This window comes from Diadema antillarum, unplaced genomic scaffold (assembly GCF_040938485.1).
Source record: "Diadema antillarum isolate AM-2024a unplaced genomic scaffold, OU_Dant_1.0 seq00000663_RagTag, whole genome shotgun sequence".
In the NCBI taxonomy this organism is placed as follows: domain Eukaryota; kingdom Metazoa; phylum Echinodermata; class Echinoidea; order Diadematoida; family Diadematidae; genus Diadema; species Diadema antillarum.
The window spans coordinates 792,526-809,462 of record NW_027271575.1 but is presented as its reverse complement, the minus strand read 5'-3'; the positions used below and the strand labels follow the sequence as shown (position 1 = coordinate 809,462).

The following is a 16,937-nucleotide window of genomic DNA, read 5'->3' as shown; positions in this document are numbered from 1 at the left end:
TATCATGTAGAATGATTTTCATTTGTACCTAGATGTTTAAATGCCAATAAGATTTTCTCTTCGGCGAAAAAAAAATGTATCAGGAATACTGCGTTTTATAGTCTGTTCAGAAAACTATTATATGTCTCAATGTCATATTACTACAAAACTATATATACCTCATAATCATTACATCCGATCATTATCCAATGCTTACACGCTAAAATCATTCGCGCGCGTGTTTTTTTTTTGTTTTTTTTTTTTTTGGGGGGGGGGTGTATTTCTAGATATATCAGATCAACCCAAACGATAGAGATGACAAGAATGTGCCTCACCATAATTATGATGGACTATTTTACATTAGCTTTGTACTAAACATCTTACCAAGAACATCGTACAGGTGGATTTGAGCAAATAATGATAATAATTTCTTGCGACGAAGACCATGAAACATCAATGAATTGATACCTCTCTCTGCATAATATCTTATGAGTGTTTCTGCACACTCTGTATACTTTTAATCTTATTTGTGTTTTGTTAGTTTGTCTATACACTGGAATGTTCTTTATGTGCAGGTCACGGCGAAGTAGGTATATACAAGTCTTACCAAGAAGATTGCCTTTGAATCAAAAAATTCCTTCAGCTCTTGGAAAATCTGGAATAGAGTTAACAGGACTCCGGAGATCTGCAAATTAACCACATTATGAAAAAAAAAAGGCGAGTGCACATCATTACTGTTATAATGTTATTCTCCATATTCTTAAAGAGACAACTCGAAACTCATGAACACGCCGATGGTAAGCGCTATATTCAAAGAAATTCAACGTATAGAAACCACGACTTTCATATGGAATTATTTCCTGGGAGCGTTTTTTGGATTAGATGAGTCAATAAAAATGTAAACAGAATTTAACAAGGAATGAAGAGTTTCTTGGCGGTAGCGTCACGTTGATCGTTGTCGTTATTGATATTACTCTTTATCATTGTCATTATCATTATCATTATTATCTTGATTATCATTATTATTATTGTTTGTATTAATAATTCTATTGTTATTATGATAATAATCATTATTGTGATATAATAATAATAATATTATTATTATTATTATTATTATTATTATTATTATTATTATTATTATTATCATTATTATTATTATCATTATCATTATCATTACTATTATTATCATTGTTTTCATTATCATTATCATTCGTGGTCAATGGATGAAGATGACTATACCTATCCATTTCTTGCGCAAAGTCTCATTCGGTATAATTGCTTTTTGATTCATTTGTTTTCAGTTTTCCCAATAACACAATAATATATCAAGGAGAATATATTTCTGCATACCACAACTATATTACATCTTATCCTCATGAATGGAGATTATACATCAATCACACGGAAAGTTAAAAAGAAAAATACCCAAGAAATGTAATCGTTAAAACATTATGAAGAGCTGTCCTCATTTTTTTTTTTAATGAATTTCATAACTTCCCTCGAGCGCTCATCTTATTTTCACAAAGTCGAATGTTCTTGATTCCTTGCTGGATTATCCTTATATAACTATATTCATGATTATCATGCGTTCTTTATTCTTTGCCGGGTTTTTTATCATTATATTCATAATTATCATTTCCATTAAAAAAAAACCCTTGGTAAATGGTTTGTAGAGGGAACCCTCCCTCACCTCCAAGACAAGACGCCATATGTCAGCGGGTAGAACAAACCGGAAAGGCGTGTCCAGACTTAAAGCCAGAACTGTCCACATCAGAATGAAAAGCAAATTAAAGGCCAGCTGTTTGTAGGCACCAAACCTGCGAGACACAATTGGAAGTAAATGGAGCAAAAATAAATAATTGTATATACGTTTTCGTGTTTTTTCTATAGCTGATAACCATGTGTTCTATAGAAAGAAAAAAAAAATCCCCTTGACATTTGACCTGTATCAAATTAGACATCGAGACAAACTACAGTAATGATTACCCATTCATTTTATTGATCTTGACCATTGTCCTTGCAAAGGAAATAATTCCGATTTGCCCGCCCATCATACCATTATTCCTTCTATATAAGACAATCCTCGCCCACGCGTATGACAGGCAAAGGACAGCTGAGAATGGAAAAAAAACCGTTCATAAATCTTAATTACCACAATGTCATTCTAATTTTCACCGAGATAAGCATCGTAATTAGTTCAATCATTGTAGTCTTGTATTTTGTTGATGTTGTTTTCTTTACTGGTTTCGTTTTTAATTCTTTGTGTGTGTGTATGTGGGGGGGGGGGGGTGCATATGTAATCGCTTGTAAAGTGACGCAAAAAGTGTAAAGTAAAGACTGCATGCATTACCTGCCAAACCGCGTCCACTTCACTTCCACGAGCTTTCTGATCACGGGATGCACAATTAACTCCAGCTGGTTGAAGTCTACAATGGATTGAAGCTGAAGATCGAACGAATGTAAGGTATACCGGTGTTATAATGATGCTAAAAATACATTGGTATCAAAATTGCTAAGGTGACTCTGCTTACATCATGCTAATGTGAACAAAGTCTATAGTAATGGTAAATTGACCTACAGATCTTTCATAATAAAGTCATGAAAAGCATAAAGTAAATATATGAAATCAAAAATATTGGTAAGTTAAGTATAGAAAGCGTAACATGAACAAAGCAGGAGTAACTATGATAAAAAGTGTGGCTTATCTAAACTGAATAGAGAAATAACCACTGAAGTCACAGTTTGGTATAATCTCTAAATATATTTTGAAAAACACAAGATAGCAGCTATTTTCAATGAATATACACGTACCGAGAAAAAGTTGTAGTGAAAAGGACGTGATTAGAACTTTTGATATATTATTTCCCTGTCTTTTAATGAAATAAGACAATAAGGTTTTAAAGGTCATAAAGTAACTCTACAGATAATATAACAGTTTGCACGGTGCCCCAGCATTTTCGTTCATTTGTTGCTAGTTTTTGTTTTTGCTTGTTGGTTGTGTTGTTGTTATTTTTTTTTTCTATTGGGAGGGGGAAACTTACTAGATATACTGTATATCTCTCGATCTTTACAATGCAGATCGCTGCTTTCTGTAAATGACAAGATAGTGTAAACTTATGTCTAACTTGAATGCGAATGGATAACTAAGTCGGAAGTGCTATACAGGGTCAAATTTTCTATGGGAAACTATAGTAGGCCTATGCGAACGATCGACGAGAGCATTGGGGAATATAGATCAAAAAGTGATGATGGGCTCCTTTAATATCATATATAATATAACCTTGTAATGACTTGAATGATTCAACAACTGATCATGAATGTCTGGGATCGCATTCCACAAAACCAGCATCCTGATAGTACACGACAAGGGGGATCACAGTTCTTACCACTGTCCGCGCATAAACGTTCCGGTTCGATTTCTTCTTCAGTGGTTCCAGTAGATGCAGGTCAAAATACTGCTTCCGGCTTGGGCGGTCACAGTTGTAAAATTGATTCAACGCTGTCATTGCCTATAAGGTAGATAGAAGCGAGAGATATATATGATAACCTCTTTCTGTGGGAAGTTGTTAGAGTCCCAACCTTGCAATACAGGACAACTGTTAGAGCGAAGACATCCTGGATACTACTTGCCAAAATTATATTTGTCTTTGGCATATATTTTACGTGTGTTCACCTTAGATGAACACTGCATCACGTCCCGTTATTATCCATGCATGCTGTTATTACATTACTTTACTGTGATCAGTAGTCTTCCCTTGTCATAACGTTACCATTTCCCGCCGAGATTCTTAATTCGACATAACTTTTGTAATATCATAATCATGTTTTGTGAGGCATGAATTAAATTGCGATATGTGAAAACTTACAACGTGGGGCATCTTCGTGACCATAAACTGCATGGCTGAGTGGCCGGAGTCGTCCGTGTCTGACGCCGTCCCTCCCGATTCGAGCAGCAGTCTGGCCGTCTCGCTGCGATCTGGACGGATGATTAATAAACTAATAGTAAGTGTCTTTAGCCTATTCAATGTTCACACTGTTCTCCAAAAGGGCAGTGCCATATAGCCATTTCGTATTAAAGTCTTACCAGAATATCATACAAGGATATAATATAGACTATTTCTTTTCTTATTTTGATTGGTCTTGTTTGTTTGTTTGTTTGTTTGGTTGGTTGGTTGGTTGGTTGTTTTTCATGATTTTGTTGTTGTTGTTGCTGTTGCTGTTTTGAATTGTTTTTGTTGGTTTCTTTTTATTGAGAGATGCTGGTAAAGATAATGGAAATGCGTCCGAAAACGTTAATTTCAATGGTACCAGATACATGCAATTAAGGATAAATGAGAAATATAAAAGGGTAAAGGCCCTTTAAGTTACCTGTAAGAATCTCCATAAATGATTTATTGGACAAATTACTTAGATATCATGTCTGCCTAGATGTACACATCAGTGGGATACAATACTTTGTCAGCGAATAGAAATATACAAAACATGATAATAACAAGACGATGATACTTTAAGAAATGGAGAGTTTGTTTGCAAAAACCGATAAGTCCATATTTGCCAAATGGAGATATTTGCGATTAAAGTTCAAGAAAAATAAAGAGAATAATAAGAAAATTTTTGCTTCTTTTGACCATAACTTCAAAAATGTACCTTTATGTAGTGACCAATATATCATTTAAAAGGTATTATTTTGTACTTTATGACAGAGACCGTACTTCAAAATCTTCAAAAATGGACTTATCGGTTTTTGCAAACAAACTCTTCAAATATCAATGAAAGATGAGGACAACAGAATGTATCCAGACCGTATTCTGCGGCGACCTGTAGCGGCGTCCTTCCCTTGTAGTCTCTCGCCTGTAGGGAGGCGCCTCTCTTGACCAAAGATCGGAGCGTCTTACAGGCGTCGTTCCGCGCTGCGTAGTGAAGAGGAGTTTGATTTTCGCCCTTTGTTGCGTACTCTATGTCCGCTGCGAAGTCCACATTTACGGTGGGCAGGAGGGGGAGATAAGGTAGATAGATAAATTGATAGATAGATAGATAGATAGATAGATAAATTGATAGATAGATAAATAGATAGAAAAATAGATAGATGGATGGATAGATAGATAGATGGATAGATAGACATATATATATATATATATATATATATAATTATATATATATATATATATATATATATAGAGAGAGAGAGAGAGAGAGAGAGAGAGATAGGCAAAGAGATGGAGGGGAGAGAGAGAGGAAGGAAAGAGAAATCGATGAACAAACATTTTGACAGACAGAGATGCAAGGGAGAATAAGAGATAGTTGTAAAAAAACAACAGGTTTCTTGACACTTGTAATTGCATCATATCTCTAGATCCGTTTCTGTGGCCCCTGTGCTATATAAGTTTGTGCAATATTTTCATATAGAGGCCCGTGTACTTCTGTTTCTGATATATAGGGACTGACCTTCATCACACGTTTCTGAGTTCTATAGCCAGTTTCGCTATGTTTTGTATTCCTACATTTTCCCCTGAGTTTGGCAACGCACTCCCATATCCAAAAACGTTATGCTCTCTCATTCTACTCGTGTTCCTATCAGTATAGTCATGTCTAATGTTTGTTTCAGATGCAACAGGGCCCTAAGGAAGAAGACCAAAAAATAATCAAGCACTCATGTAATGAAGAAAGTTACATGCAAAAGAATGTTAAACTTTAAACTAATTGGAAGAGTTTATAAAGATCTGCAACTGATTGACAGATTGTCCTACATCGACGTAAATAAGCACTGAATTGATCTGTGTTTTAGTCTCAGCCATGATAAAGAAAAAAAAAATCATGGACGCACATATTCGAGCAGGATTCTAACCCACGACCTCCTGATCTCCGAACACGCGTCACCTCCACTTGACCACCGAACTTTCGCCCGACAGCATGTTTTAGTTCTAATCCTTAGCATGCAGCGGGTACTGTGTGATTATTCAAATTCATGAAAAGCTTTTCGTGCAATTAGGATTAGAACCAACATTTGCAGTTGGGCGAAAGCTCGGTGGTCTAGTGGACATGACGCCTGTGCGGTGATCAGGAGATCGTAGGTTCGAATTCTGCTCGAGTACGTACCCCCATGATTTTTTATCATGGCTACTATATAATAAAACACTAATCAATTCAGTGCTTATTTAAGTCGATGTTAGTAGGGCAATTTGTCAATGAATTGCAATGGAATCATCTCGACGGAAGAATTTCATGAATTTGAATTATTAAGATCTTTCTTTAAATTTCCTAAGAAATAATTCATGTATCTTAAACGGATATATAGGCCTACCTCCACGATCGAGAAGATTTTCAACCATCCCTGGAAAGTTAACGGTAGCGGCGACGTGTAGTGGAGTCCTGCCGTAGGAGTCGGCCTGGTCCACCCGGCTGCCCCGATCAATGAGAAACACTGCAACATCCGGGTCCCATGTACGTGCAACCTGTTATACCACAGCAGCATGAATATTTATATCACGGTTCACTTTTTTTTCCCTAAAGCCATGACAATTCGTTTAGTTATATACTTAATTCAAAATTGTTGTCTACTTTGCGGTTTCTCTGTGACAATGGCAAAAACGAGAAACAAAACAAAACATAACAAAACCACTGCGCAATAGCAACAACAAGGATGATAGCATTATGGCACATGTCATTAAAACTTTCAACATGATACTGACTTTTAATTTCAGAAATTTTCTTACCGTGTTTTCCTTCTCTCCCTTTTCCCCTTTCTATTTCGTCAATGAAGGACCAACTCGTTTTTTTCTATGTCTCGGTTTGAAAAAAAAAAATGCTTGGATTGCGATGAGTATTTCCAATTTACAGTTTGTTTCTCTCTGCTTTTTTCCGTGAGTTTCTGCCTGTTTTCTTTCAGGCCGGACATGAGAAATTCACTTTATGATTCTACTATTAACTCTTAAAATATACATGTGAAATTTGGCATAAAACATCATGACTATTACGCACGGTATGGCCTCCTTTATTGTGCACTGTTTTCTTTAGGGGACTATGGCACAAGAAAACAAATGCCACATAAACATTCGACAGACTATCCTCTTTATACCAATCCATTACAGCATATAGGACCACTGTAATTCAGAGTATTCAAAGTGAATTTTCAACCCACCTCGTGAAGTACCGTCTGGCCGTAGCTGTCGGTGCAGTTGATGTCGGCTCCCCGCCGAAGGATCAGCTCCAGGTACTCCAAGTCGATGGCGATGTTGGGGTCAGCCGATATCGCCAGATGACCGAAGTAGCCGATGAGTTCGGCGTTGGCCACGTTCGGGTTTTTTGGCCCAGAGATAATGTTCGCATCGATGCCGACATCTGAATTAAAATAATGTGTGATTTTTTCCCATGTAGATTAGAAAACAAAGCATGAACTAAAATGTCAGGTATAAAGAGGTTAAAGAAGACGAGGTGAGACAGGATTACGTATATTCATGAGCGTGAAACGTTCGTTTATTGCTTCCCGAAATATCAAATATATGGAAAAGGCATAGTACTGTCTTATGAAATCAATGAACAAAGTTCTGATTCATCCTAGGAGATATCAAATAATAGTACATTTAAAGAAACACAGAACAAAAATCAAACAAAAATAGATAAGCAGGCCCACAGTTTGCCTTAAAGAGTTATAGCTCCAACATTCATAAGTGCAATTCAAGTATGCTGTTCCAATTTTTAACTCTTTAGAAGCACATGACTACAAAAACGGCACGCCCACCGAGTTCTGAGTAAAATTGTTGTTGTTTTTTATTCGTCTGTTTGGAGGATATTCTTTTTCTTTTTCTTTTCTTCCTTATTTTGGAGGATATTCTTTTTCTTTTTCTCACTGTCTGCTTGGTTTGTCATGTTAAATGGTTCTCTATTTTCAACTGTTGAAACTGTATGCCGCAAGTAAAATAAACATTATTTCAGAAAGATCATGCTAATGGCAGGCCAAAAGAAGGTATAGGCCTATAATACGAGGACGGAAATGATTGAAGAAGTGGGCAGGGTGATGTCGGGGGAGGGGGAAGTGCAACATAGATTATTATTGATCATACCTTGGCAAGGTTCATGTCTAAATAAGAATATCAACCCGTTGAGGACGGGCTGATTTTGCTGCAATACGCATTTGCCATCCATAGACACCGTTCTGCCCGAGTATACTTGGGACTATTATTTAGCCTTCAACGGGTTTTAACAGACATGTTTCATTCAGTCACTGTGTTCAGTGAAGCAAAAGCAAGCATAATAATACACAAGTAGACAAGCAAACACAAGCCCAAGATGTCGTATTCACTAGCATATTTGTGCGACATTGCAGGCGGATACAGAAAAAGTTGGGACTAAAGAGTTCAATGCTTGGAAAAATTCTGACAAGCTGCCCCCCCCCCCCCCCCCCTTCCCCATTTACCCGTGATATTCTTGCTCATCGTATGCTACAATTCACGCCCATTCAATGTGTGATACAAAATTCGGCCCTGCTAATTCATGGCCATTGATGGTTACACAATTTAGATTGTGTCCATTTTCACAATAGTGCAGCCAAGAGTGAGGTCTTTGAGATACCAATAATGAGGGTTACAAATATGATTATGATGAAACGTAGAATAATCTCTCAGTGAAAACTCCTTTCATTGTCTTCATTACAGTTTGATCTTCTACTGATTAACAGTCCCTCGATGGTAACCGATTTGTTACAAAATGAACTACTAAGTGGGACAGTAATCATTTTCTGCGCATTCGTGTTTAGCCGTTAGAAAGCAAGTCACAAACAGACGTATATATAAGAGGAAAAAGAGACAGACCGCATAGGCGTGCAAATAATTGTTCAGTCTGTCACACAGATCAATCATATGCCGTGGTCGCATACAAAGAAGACAATAAAAAGATCGATTCCTAGATCGGTTCTGGTCCTTACTAATGATATAGTTGACGGGTGTGCCACCCATTTTCAGCTCGGCCAATAGGTATAGTGGAGATTTGTGTTTTAGCAAGCAGACCAGCGCCCCAATCTTCCCTGGTAAGAACATGTCACCTGTGAAGGGTATAGGGTGTGCCTTCATCGGATACCCTCCGACCAGGAAGTTTCTATACTCCTTGGCACTGTGTTGAACGGACAAACCTCTGTGGTACCCCATGTTATACCGCTGCCCTGAAGCTGTATTTACGTGCTCTCAAGCAAAACAAATTGTGCCGTAAACCATTTAAGAAGTCCCATTTTCTCTATCTGATTTAGATGAAAAACCCTATTTCTTTCTTTTGGAAGGGTCCATAGTAGTGCATGTCTGATGTCTGTTGTATATTTGACGCAAGGAATGGACAAAGTAAACATATCGTTGTTAGGGAGTTTATACTACATTGTGGCAAATCTAGAAACAGCGTCAAAACCACAAAAGGGAGATTTCGGATATACTTAAACTAGGATTGAACACTTTGAACTACAGCTTGCATGAGACTCCTCGCCAAATCACCTGTTCCTCCTGCGGTAGACAGCCGCTTGTTTCGTTTCACGTCCTTGAACTTGTCGCCGCCATCACTGCTCGCCCGCGACGGGTCCTCCGTCAATAAGTTCGTGAAACCATTCTCGACATCAACGTCCGTCCCGTTGCCGTTGCCACTCGAGGGCTTCGTTTCCATATTTTGTTCCGTGGTCGTGTTGAGCGGGGAAACCTTACCCACTTTTCCAAACTTGCCAGTCCGCTTCCTTGTCTTCTTGCTTTCCTTTTGGAAGCTCATGGCGGCGAAACTCGCTATTTTTATGCGATGCTCGATCGCTCCTTCATTTCTTCAGTCTGGACAGATATAATAGAGTTCAATGGAAAGAGAGATCAGTCAATTAAAAAATATATCAATATGCCAACTTAAAGCGCAATTCCTCTTCATGCTGAAGATAGCTTTCATGAGACAAAAAATAGGACTGACAGAATGGTATATAGGCCTAGAGTTTCGTCAAAATCGGACAAGAAGTAGGGCCTATTAGTTATGGATTCAAACGTTCGCATATCTTTGACGACAAGTAATTAGAAGCAAACAAGCAAGGAGCAAGCAAGGAGCTGTTAATTATACAATTATATTATCATGTGCTACTAGTATGTTTACTTTTACTATGTAAACATATTTGCATTATCCTAGCTTTTCAGTCTCCTTGTTCATGTCGTAGAATTGACTCTTCAATCAAGTGTAATTTGAACAAATCTATGCACAAAAATGAGACAAGGCTGTATATGCACTTACCACCTGCACATCCCAAATGATGAGGACATTACAACGGAAAGGATATGATATTCCGCACTATCGCCCATCTAAAGCTTGTTTGTCTGTAGTGAGCACAGAATGATGGTAAACATTGGAGAGCTAGCGTAAAAGAGTTAGTGACAACTCCATCGCCCCTGAACAAACACTGAAGCTGCGATGAAACAAAAGCGAAGTCGTTGACCCGTGCCTGACTTTGATGTGCTCAGCTACTCCATTGATTGGATAACCAACTTGCGTCGAGGCCAATGTTTTCCTTTGTCTTTGTTAGCGAATAATCACCAACACATAATCATTTTCGAATATCCTGCCAAAGATATAAACTTGTAAACACTGTCCCATTTTCTCTGTAATACATCTTTCTGATGAAAAATTCTATTTTCAGTGGCATAAGGCACCAGCTAAAACAATGATATTAAACGCACTGCATAAACGGAACGTCTGAATGTTAATTCCTCACCGAACACACGCACGCACGCACATGAGCCCGCTATTAGTATTGCAGAACACAGGCCAGGGAGTCTGTGTTTTTCGATACATAAGTCGATGGTACAGCCGTAATACAGCAGACTACCGGGAGCACCCAAGCGTAGCAGATTTGTCGCCATAACAACATTCAATGCGAATGTGACCGCAGACAAATGCGCCTGATATAATAATTGCTCTACCACGAAGTAGCAAGGTCTTCAGTCTCATCATGGAGCTACAAACGACATGACAATTGTACCCTCAATGTTAAAGGTGCTTGAAAAAGGGGGGGGGGAGGGGGACGGGAGTCATTATGTAACTGTACAAAGACTGGACATGTGAGGGGAGTTATATAAGGACGAGAAAATGAGCCACTTGAGAGAAGTGATTGTTAAATAAAGTGTTCGATAAACATAAATCCTGAGACAAGATCTCTCTCTCTCTCTCTCTTATGATTTTGCTGATGTGCAGCAGGCTGTTTGGGACAGAAAGCAGAAGTTGGGTATTATACGGTCAAACGACTTTACCAGGCACTAATCTCACTCCTCACCCGTTATGAAACAGTTTGTGACTCGATCGAATTTTCGCCATTAAAGTTACAGAGCAATTCAATGTTATCTTTACGTTAGAATCAATAATAGAGCTACATCAAACAAACAGAATGGTAGGATGAGTCTTCAATTCTGATCTGAAATAAGAAAGTAATGAAAGTTTGAACTTTCACAAAACTTTTACTATTAAAGCAGTAATATCAGTATAACAACTCCACAATGTGCAAATGAATGGAAGAGATCATGACGTCTGCTTGATAAGTCTCGCACTACCATGGACGTTGCTGTCTTCGATTAGATCTTCCTCTTTTGACATGAAGTCAAAAGGAAAGAAACTGCATCCTTCGCATCTATCCTTTAATGTTTTCAAAACCTAACAGCGACGACTGTTGAGAGGGAAAGGGATGTAGCTGTTAGATTAGTGACATAGATTATTGTCCTTGTTTTGTTTTGTTCGCACATCAATCTCCCTCTTCATTCGTAGCAGACAGTTTATCTACGCGGTGATGCTTTTAACGCCACTGCAGGCAGCTCACTGTGTGTCTGGGTATGGGTTTCAGAGTTCCAGATCGTTTGATGGCGGGGGGGGGGGGGGGGGGGGAAGGGGGGGGGAATGTGGGGCACGTATTGTTAGCCAGCTTTTGGGATGATAATGAGTTGGGCAGGTCGGGGTATCTGCTGCCAGCCAGTTCTTCATACTGAAACTGGAGCCACAAAGATAAGAAATTAAAGTGGCGAGGAACCAATGACAAGAAGGCAGACATCATTTTGGAGTGGCGACCATAATGGCAAAGTCTTGAGAGTCCGACACAAGTTTGTGTAGAAGATGGTGTTTGGTCTTAAGCGAGATCTGATCTGCTGACTATAGTCAGTAGGTGTGATTTTCCCTGCAGAGGATAGCTGGTGCAATACCAGACAGTATCGGGAGGATGTCTGGCAATCTGGTAGAGTGAGTTTCGGACAGCCAGCAACAATCCTCGGTGTCTCGTTGACGGGGTTCCACAACATTTGGGTCTGCGACAATTGCTCCCATGAAACATTATGCACGCTATTTCAAGCCAAACATACCCTTACGAAAAAGTCCTGTGGTACTCCTGTGGTAATTACCACAGGACGGTACCACAGGACAGTACCACAGGACAGTACCACAGGAAAGTACCACAGGACAGTACCACAGGACAGTACCACAGGAAAGTACCACAGGACAGTACCACAGGACAGTACCACAGGAATTGTTCTGTGGTATTTTGGGACATACCACAGGACAGTACCACGGGAATTCCTGTGGTATTTTGGGACATACCACAGGGCAGTACCACAGGACCGGTACCACAGAACAGTACCACAGGACAGTACCACAGGAATTCCTGTGGTATTTTGGGACGTACCACAGGACAGTACCACAGGAATTCCTGTGGTATTTTGGGACGTACCACAGGGCAGTACCACAGGACTAGTACCACAGAACAGTACCACAGGAACTGTCCTGTGGTATTTTGGGACAGTACCACAGGACAGTACCACAGGTCGATCATTACCACACAGCATTTCCGTGGTACCGCAGGAGAGTACCACACAGGATAGATCGAAAAAAAAATCTGGGAGAATTTTAGCCACATATCAAGGAATATTCCTGATAGGTGAGTGATGGATTTCAGGACAAACATGACCCTACTTAATAACTTGTCCTACTCCTAACATATAACCTCAAACGAGAGTCTAAATGGCCAAGTGCCAATCAGCTAGTCCTATAATAGATCTATATAGTCATATTCTATTCCTAGGTAACCATCGACAGTATCAGTATATATATATATATATATATATATATATATATATATGGATGTCTATCCGTAAAGCATTAAGGCATGGTTACTAACTCGATTGCACTTTATTATCAAGATATGAAGTTAACTTTCATAGATATTGGGAATAACATAACATAATTAGACAATCTTTCAATTCATAAAGTTCAAAGTAAGTTCCATCATTAATACTTTGACTTTTTAAGTCATATATGTATTTTCTAAAATCTAGAGTGCTTTTTATGAATATTCATGAGCTATGTAAAAATTTATACCACAGGAGTACCACAGGAGTACCACAGGAGTACCACAGAAGTCCTTATGAAATTTCTCATGCTTTACATCAGCACTTTCACTAAATAGGTAATACTGTAGGAGTATAGGACAGGATAAGTAATGGCAAATCAATTGCTATAATTGACAGCATAACTCATCTATCAATTAATTGAGGAATATTGATATGTGCCTTTTTGTTTGTATTTTTGTTATAAATTTCAGTTGATTCTGCCTTGCAATTTTCCTGTGTGGTACTCCTGTGTGGTACTGCTGTTTGATATTCTCCTGATGTGATAGTCCTCTGGTATAAAATGTTAAGAAGAAAAAAAAAAGAATATCCTGTAGCGTTTTTCTGTGGTAATTAGGAATTTAATTTGCTGTGGAGTACTTCTGTGTGGAATAGCACCATATTATGATTTTCCTGTGGGATTTTGGACAGTTCATGTGGTACTCTCTTGTGGTATACATCGAAAATTACCACAGGAATTCCTGTCGTACTGTCCTGTGGTACGTCCCAAAATTCCACAGGACAGGGCAGTACCACAGGAATTCCTGTGGTATTTTGGGACCTACCACAGGGCAGTACCACAGGACTAGTACCACAGAACAGTACCACAGGAACTGTCCTGTGGCATTTTGGGACAGTACCACAGGTCGATCATTACCACACAGCATTACCACAGGGTAGTACCACACAGCATTTCCATGGTACCACAGGAGAGTACCACACAGGATAGATCGAAAAAAAAATCTGGGAGAATTTTAGCCACATATCAAGGAATATTCCTGATAGGTGAGTGATGGATTTCAGGACAAACATGGCCCTACTTAATAACCTGTCCTACTCCTAACATATAACCTCAAACGAGAGTCTAAATGGCCAAGTGCCAATCTAGTCCTATAATAGATCTATATAGTCATATTTTATTCCTAGGTAGCCATCGACCGTATCACTACATATATATATATATATATATATATATATATATATATATATGACCGTCTATCCGTAAAGCATTAAGGCATGGCTACTAACTCGATTATACTTTATTATCAAGATGTGAAATTACACTTCATAACAATATCTATGATATTGGGAATAACATAACATAATTAGACAATCTTTCATGAAGTTCAAAGTAAGTTCCATCATTAATATTTTGACTTTTTAAGTCATATATGTATTTTCTAAAATCTAGAGTGCTTTTTATGAATATTCATGAGCTATGCAAAAATTTATACCACAGGAGTACCACAGGAGTACCACAGGAGTACCACAGAAGTCCTTATGAAATTTCTCATGCTTTACATCAGCACTTTCACTAAATAGGTAATACTGTAGGAGTATAGGACAGCATAAGTAATGGCAAATCAATTGCTATAATTCACAGCATAACTCATCTATCAATCAATTGAGGAATATTAATATGTGCTTTTTTGTTTGTATTTCTGTTATAAATTTCAGTTGATTCTGCCTTACAATTTTCCTGTGTGGTACTCCTGTGTGGTACTGCTGTTTGATATTCTCCTGATGTGATAGTCCTCTGGTATAAAATGTTAAGAAAAAAAAAAGAATATCCTTTAGCATTTTTCTGTGGTACTTATGAATTTAATTTGCTGTGTGGTACTTCTGTGTGGAATAGCACCATATTATGATTTTCCTGTGGGATTTTGGACAGTTTCTATGGTACTCTCCTGTGGTGTACATCGAAAATTACCACAGGAATTCCTGTCGTACTGTCCTGTGGTACGTCCCAAAATTCCACAGGACAATTCGTGTGGTACTGTCCTGTGGTACGTCCCAAAATACCACAGGACAAGTCATGTGGTACTGTCCTGTGGTACTATCCTGTGGTACTTTCCTGTGGTACTGTCCTGTGGTACTGCCCTGTGGTGCTGTCCTGTGGTACGTCCCAAAATACCACAGGACAAGTCGTGTGGTACTGTCCTGTGGTACTATCCTGTGGTACTGTCCTGTGGTACTGCCCTGTGGTACGTCCCAAAGTACCACAGGACAAGTCGTGTGGTACTGTCCTGTGGTACTATCCTGTGGTACTGCCGTGTGGTATTGTCCTGTGGTACTGCCCTGTGGTACTATCCTGTGGTACGTCCCAAAATACCACAGGACAAGTCGTGAGGTACTGTCCTGTGGTAATATCCTGTGGAACTGTCCTGTGGTACGTCCCAAAATACCACAGGACAATTCCTGTGGTACTGTCCTGTGGTAGGTATGTCCCAAAATACCACAGGACAAGTCGTGTGGTACTGTCCTGTGGTACTATCCTGTGGTACTTTCCTGTGGTACTGCCCTGTGGTACTGTCCTGTGGTACGTCCCAAAATACCACAGGACAAGTCGTGTGGTACTGTCCTGTGGCACTATCCTGTGGTACTTTCCTGTGGTACTGTCCTGTGGTACTGCCCTGTGGTACGTCCCAAAATACCACAGGACAAGTCGTGTGGTACTGTCCTGTGGTACTATCCTGTGGTACTATCCTGTGATACTTTCCTGTGGTACTGTCCTGTGGTACTGCTCTGTTACTACTCTCAAACATAAATCTAACCCTATACAATGTAATCCTAAACTTCACCTCAAACCAAATCTAAAACCCTGTTGCTATCCTAACCCTAACCCTTACCCTGTTAGGCTAAGTCTTTGGAGAAAATAAGACCGGACTGGGGCATATTTAGTGTCGCAGGAGCGAATGTGTTTCCCGTTACTGAGGGTGGTGTCAATTTGCCTTGTGTCACCTCACCGTGCACTGCTGCACCATGCATGCAGTAAATTATTAAAAGCGCATTATCTTGGTAGTACTATCGTCAGTAATGAGCCGACTAATCGGTGCAGGAATTTATTCCTAAAATAAGCTCTAGTTCATTGCGTTGGAGGTATTGTTTGTATGACAGAAATGTGCACTGAATATACAGCTTCACCGTTACTACCCTTTACGTGTGCCCTTGACTATGAATACTACACTTACTACACTAGAATGTGAATCATGGGAATACAGTATTTCATGAAATGTAAACAGTGAGGACCGGGAAGGCAAGAATATAAAATTATTCCAAAACGTTAAAATTCGTGGAACTTTATTTCACTTGTTTACCAACGTATACCACTGATGTATATAATAGTCAATTTATAATGACAATTGCACAGTTCTCTTTAAAGGCAGAAATATAATGTGTTTAATCAGGATAAGTTGAGGTATACAATAGAGCACTAATACAATGAACGCGAATAGTCCCTGCTGGAGAGAATACAATGTCTCACAATGTGTTCACACTGTGTTCACGTAGTCGACTATGTGAAAACGTTCGAATAGTGAAGATTATTTCACACTGTGATGTAGGTTTTCACAGGGTATTCACATACTAATGTTCTGTTTCACACTCTGATGTGATGATTCATCATGACGTATTGTGGTCACACTGTTAAAGTGTTCGAACTTGACAGTGTGAAGAGATTTCACGCCGTGTTCACAATGTGTTCACACTGCTTTTCACATTGTGTTTCGCTTTGTGGGACACCGAGTTCTCTCCAACAGGGTTTTACTCACTACACCCATGTAGGACCCATTATCAAATTATCTTAGATTGTCTTTC

At 39.0% G+C, this 16,937-nt stretch overlaps 1 protein-coding gene across 1 annotated transcript in view; it reads right to left on the bottom strand.

Moving 5' to 3' along the window:
• The window catches only part of LOC139736800 (uncharacterized), a 48,766-nt gene extending 39,049 nt beyond the window's left edge, over positions 1–9,717 (bottom strand). The window contains exons 1-9 of the mRNA XM_071647464.1: positions 9,453–9,717; positions 7,118–7,317; positions 6,281–6,431; positions 4,782–4,943; positions 3,846–3,955; positions 3,366–3,488; positions 2,330–2,421; positions 1,670–1,796; positions 587–664 (exon numbers count right to left, since the gene is read on the bottom strand). Of these exons, the coding sequence (XP_071503565.1) occupies positions 587–664; positions 1,670–1,796; positions 2,330–2,421; positions 3,366–3,488; positions 3,846–3,955; positions 4,782–4,943; positions 6,281–6,431; positions 7,118–7,317; positions 9,453–9,717 (1,308 nt within the window). The remainder of the gene's footprint in view (positions 1–586; positions 665–1,669; positions 1,797–2,329; positions 2,422–3,365; positions 3,489–3,845; positions 3,956–4,781; positions 4,944–6,280; positions 6,432–7,117; positions 7,318–9,452) is intronic.
• Between the last annotated feature and the right edge of the window lie 7,220 nt (positions 9,718–16,937).